Source organism: Buceros rhinoceros, unplaced genomic scaffold, assembly GCF_000710305.1.
Source record: "Buceros rhinoceros silvestris isolate BGI_N320 unplaced genomic scaffold, ASM71030v1 scaffold8727, whole genome shotgun sequence".
NCBI classification, from domain to species: domain Eukaryota; kingdom Metazoa; phylum Chordata; class Aves; order Bucerotiformes; family Bucerotidae; genus Buceros; species Buceros rhinoceros.
This window is the reverse complement of record NW_010422722.1, coordinates 17,441-22,782: the sequence shown is the minus strand read 5'-3', so window position 1 is coordinate 22,782 and position 5,342 is coordinate 17,441. Positions and strand designations below refer to the sequence as shown.

At 48.0% G+C, this 5,342-nt stretch overlaps 1 protein-coding gene across 1 annotated transcript in view; it reads left to right on the top strand.

Moving 5' to 3' along the window:
- The window catches only part of LOC104496951 (centrosome-associated protein CEP250-like), a gene marked incomplete at its 3' end in the record, with an annotated part of 32,475 nt that overhangs the window by 11,814 nt on the left and 15,319 nt on the right, over positions 1–5,342 (top strand). The window contains 4 exon segments of the mRNA XM_010140146.1: positions 1,201–1,394; positions 3,605–3,732; positions 3,934–4,103; positions 4,904–5,083. Coding sequence (XP_010138448.1) covers positions 1,201–1,394; positions 3,605–3,732; positions 3,934–4,103; positions 4,904–5,083 — 672 coding nt within the window.

The following is a 5,342-nucleotide window of genomic DNA, read 5'->3' as shown; positions in this document are numbered from 1 at the left end:
ATGTATGGTCGGCTTTGTGGCTGGAAAGGGGGGAAAGGCCCTGGGGGTGCGGGTCGACAGCCGATTGGACATGAGCCAGCGGCGTGCCCAGGTGGCCAAGCAGGATAATGGCATCCGGGCTTGTACCAGCACTGGTGTGGCCAGCAGGAGCAGGGCGGGGATTGTCCCCCTGTGCTGGGCACTGGTGAGGCCACACCTTGAGTCCTATGTGCAGTTTGGGGCCCCTCATTTCAAGAAGGGCATTGAGGTGCTGGACCATGTCCAGAGAAGAGCAACAAAGCTGATGAAGGGTCTGGAGCTCAAGTCTTAGGAGTGTCTAAGGGACCTTTAGTCTGGAGGAAAGGAGGCTGAGGAGCCTTACGACTCTCAACAGCTCCCTGACAGGAGTCAGGGTTGGTGCTGGTTGGTCTCTTCTCCCAAGTAACAAGTGATAGGGTGCAGGGAAAGGGCCTCAAGCCGAACCAGGGGAGATTTATTTTGGATGTTAGGAAGAATTTCTTTGCAGGAGGAGTTGTGAAGCATGGGAACAGGCTCCCAGGAAGGTGGTGGAGTCCCTATCCCTGGAGATATTTAAAAGACATGTGGATGCGGTGCTGAGGGACATGGTTTAGTGGTGACTTGGCAGTGCAGGGGGAACGTTGGCCTCAGTGATCATAAAGATCTCTGCCAACCCTTCAGTATCCAGATCCCGAGGTGTCAGATGAATGATTTGCCCCGACAAAGATGTGGTGTTGAGGGACATAGTTTAGTGGACTTGGCAGCATTAGGTTTACGGTTGGACTCAATGATCTTAAAAGTATTTTTCAACCTAAAATATTCTGTGATTCTGTGGGTTGTTAGAGCCTCTTCAGGCTTTGAGGAGGAAGATGAGAAATATAGACTCTGATAGAATTTTAGTTTGCGAGATGGCAGTTCTAGAGATGCAGTATTTTTGCATGAAAATAAGTAGTCTGGGGTATTAATGTTCGTTGTGCAGGAGCTGTCTCGTTCCAGGCAACTCAGGAGAGCCTTACTTAACTTTCTAGTTAACAGTCCCAGTGCCTTTAGCAGCCCAAGGTGTTGCTGTGGTGTACAGCAGATGTGTACCAGCTTTCAGCCCAAAGGAGCTCTTGCTCCTCTAGCGGATTCAGAAGTGGCACTGACTGGCTCTGCACAGAACTCCAGAGAAAGGGCTCTGACTGTATTTTGTCCCACTTTCAGGTTTACCGGCAGCAGGAGTCTGCTAGCAGCAGTCTGGAGCAGTTGCGCCAGGAGTCCTCTCGCCAAGGGCATGCACTGGCCAAGGTGTCCAAAGAGAAGGAATTCCTGGTGCATGAGAAGGCTGCCCTAGAGGTGCGACTGGCAGCCATGGAGCGGGACAGACAAGGCCTTTCAGAGCAGCTGGCAGAGGCCAGGTAAAGGCGGGGAGGAGACCCTGACATCTGGAATGATAAAGGTGGTGATCGTTGCACAAGGATCGATTGCATGCTGTGTGCTCTTCAGCTGTTTTCACCTTCCGTAGGCAGAAAATGGAAGAATCTCTAGAAAAAAAATCCAAACAAAACAGTACAGCATGATTTGAATGTTCTTTTTCTGACAGCTAAAGCTAACAAAGCTTTCCTGAGCCTCAGGCTGGCGTTTATGCCTCCTTGCATATCCCTCAGTGAAGTCCGCAGGAAGCCAGTGTAATTCATCAGGATCTGGTACCTTGGCTCTGCACTGAGGAATAATTAAAGCACGCAGATGTTTACTGAAACCTGCAGCTTCTCTCTGGTTTTGGTTTCTTGTTCTTTCCTTATAAGCAGTTTGACATGGGATCTTCAGAATTCAAGGCTATTACGTAAGGAGCGGTGTCGTACTCGCAACATCCTTAGGGCCTTCTGTTTCTAAGCTAACTCTTGTTACCTGTGGTGCAGGACCAGCAGCAGGGAAATCTCTTTTGAGTTCTCACAGTCTTTGGGAGTTCTCCCCCATCACTGACGTCTGGGACCGGTACTCCTTCCCACATGCTGTTTAGAGACATCTGGGAGAAGTTACACAGGGAAGGATCAGGATTCTGTGCTTCTGCTGTATTAGGTTTCTAAGATCAAATGTGACGGTGACAAGTTCTGCTTTAAAAAATAAAAAAAAGGAAAAAAGTACCAAGATGTTTGTCCTCCTCTTAGGTGTTTTTAGAAGACTCCTGAACTTGCAGAGCTGTACAAATGATGTTTTAGAGATTGTTTGGCATTGCTTCTCGACTTTCACATGTTACCACTGCAGGGTATGTTGTTAGCAAGGCTGATAAACACCGTTTTCAATCAGTCTGTTTCTTGTGACCTGCTACTTCTGAGTTCCAACTTCTCTTACTTGATCAATCTGAATTATGTTTGGTCAATTATCAGGGTGTTATTAAACTAATAAATGTTCAGCTCCTTTTGTTATTTTCTTTTAAAGGGATTTTTTTTAAAAAAAAAGAGATAAATTAGTTATGAAGAACCTTTGGCAACAGATAACAGAAAATCGGCCACTATTCTTGCCAGATGTTGTTCTGGAGAGCCTTTTGTTGTCACAAATAGATAGAGTTTGGACTCTCTGTTTTCTGTTCTGCTTTAGAGACTGACATCTATTTATCCTTAAAATGGAGCATATTTACTTCAGTCTGCCAGAGACTGGCGTAATCAGAAATGTGCTTGTTCTACTTCTTGAATACACCGTCTGTTGTCCATGAAAGTAGTGAAATCCTGCTGTTGTGGATTTTACTGTTGTACCACTCGGGTGCCCCTTTGCCCTGGAGGATGCTATCCTGCCTGCACCCCTGTACCCGCGAGGCGGTGCTCTGCGTTGTGGCAACGTGGCGTGCAGGACGCTGCGGTAGGCCAGGGGGTTCTTGTTTCTGAATCCTGTGTGTTGTACGCAGCATCTGGTTGAAGTCTGTGGATGTAACGATTGGCCTCTGCAGTGCCACAGCTTGCATTTTAGAGAGCAACAAGTCGTTTGGGCTACTGACTCCTTAGTTAGCAACGCTGAAATAAAGGTACCAAGTTCTCATCTTGAACTTCCGACAGCTTAAACTGAAGGATGCCTGTCTCTCAGATAGTTCTCGTCAGATAAAATCTAGTTCTGATTTCTTACAAATGCTACTACAAGCATGAGATTTTACTGTTTCCTCTGATGTATTTTTTAGTCCCTTTGAAATACAGGGAGTCTGGAAAATGATCTCCCTATACCCACACTTTGAACAGCATTCAAAAGTCAGCCAGGGAAATACCCTTATTCTGTCCCACGCAGAGCAATGTGGAAGCGCTGATTAGCCAAGGGCTGCGAGTAGAGGCTGGGCTTGTGCTTGCTTTGTGGGCACAGCTACCCGTGTGTCATAGATCCGACAATTTAAGCTTTGCCTATTGAGATCAAATTTGGCTGGGCTTTCTGTGTTGTGCGAGGTCGTAAGTAAAGCCTGGGCATTCCGTGGCAGGGGCCTGCCTTGTGGGTTTAAATGGCAGAACTGTGCTTTCTGTAGACAAGTTTCCGTGCAACCTATTCTCCATACTCGGGGGTAGGGATCTTGAACCAGTTCTTACTAGAGTAACTCTCTGTGGGTGTCAGGAGCAAGAAACTAATTTCTCTTCATATTTGTAACTTGCAGGTCAGTGAAGGAGACCCTGGAATCCAGCCTGTTTGAGGCTCAGCAGCATTTATCTCAGCTGGAGATTGCCAGGAGTCAGCTTGAAATCCAACTTCACACAGTCACGCAGGCGAAGGAGGTGATACAAGGTGAGAACCTCATGTGCTTTGTTTCTGGTGATCCCTCTACCTAGGGAAGGTGGTAGAAAAATAGCTCTCTGTCCGCAGTGCTTCTGAGGTGTAAAGGAGATGGAGGCAGATCCCTCCCACACTGAAATTCAAATGGCTTAAGGTCAGTGAAGTCAGCACCACTGCTGGTGCAGGCACCGAATCTTGCCACTTGTGTTGCAGGGGAAGTGAAGTGCCTTCAGTGGGAGCTGGAAGCAGAGAGAACTCTCCTGAAGCAAGAGCGGGAAAGCATGGCGCAACAGCTCCTGCAGACAGAACAACAGTGCGACAGTACCCTCAGACTTCGGCAAACTGATCATGAAGTGGAAATAAACAAGCTCCTGCGAGACCTGGTAGGGAACACTATGCTTTTGAATTCTACAAGCAGGCTTTGTGGGCTGGCTGGAGAAGAAGAATAGCCTGAGCGTGTGAATTGGCAGCGACCGTCTGTCATAGGCCACGCACATGTTGCTAGGCCAGGCAGCAGAGCCAGTGGCTCGTGCGTGACGGCACATGAGGACCCACAGGACTGTGCTGGCACAGTAGAGGCAGCCACAGGTTCAGGGTGGGCGTAAGATGAGTTCAGCAGAAGATGGGGATGGTGGTCCCCATCCAAAGCGTGGCAGTAAAGGGGCAGGATCCTGGCAGGCTCCTGTTTACCGTGGTAGACTCCTGACATTCCTGCCAGCTCCAGTTGTTTGTTCGTTTCGTTCTGCCTTTTCACAGTTGACAGAGGTGTTGTCTTTGGGCTTAAAGGACATGGAACAGGCCCCTCGTTTGTGGTACTTCAGTTGGTGGCCTGTGTTGTGTCTAGGGTGTTGGGCACTGGCCTCTTGCTCGCTCTGCAGTCCATCTGCACCTTTTCATTGGTGAGAACGGAGTTCAGCTTTGAAAACAGAGACTGAGAGTAGAGAGAAATCCTGAGCTGAGAGGTGGTAGGAAACAGGCAGCCATCAGAGAGGGGAAAATATCTTCTCCTTTGCTTCCACCTGCTGACCTTCCCTTTGAGTTTCTTGATAGGACATGATTTATGGAGGGCACAAAGCCACTACTGCGCACTGTTCAAGTGGATTGTGGGAAGGAGGAAGCTTTGCAATTTTTTGAGAAGCTTGGCTGGGACTCCCATCTTGAAGTCTTTTCTCCCCCTCATGAGGCAAGCGAGCGGGAAGCGCACCGTTCAGAGCTGCAGGAGATGCTGGAGCAATGGGAAAAAGAGAAGGCGGACACAGCAGAGGAGCACGAGGAGAAGCTGTTTGGTATGAAGCAGAAAGTTGCTGATATGCAAGCTCAACAAGAAGAGGAACGAATTAGAATTGAAAATGCCAAGCAAGAGGTAAAGACTGAGAAAGGAGAATTTGTGTGGTTTTTGGGGAGATTACTGGATATAGGGCTGTGTCGAGCCCTGCATGTATTCTGTGTTGAATTTGGTGAGGTGAAAGGTGAGCAGGGATATCTTTGGGACTAGGAATGAGACCTGTCATAGGAAGCCAGGCAGAAATGTCATGATTCACTTTAGATTTTCATGCTCTATTGTATTTTTTTTTTTGACCTAATAGAACTGTGAAGGTACTCTGAACAGTCCTCTTACGATG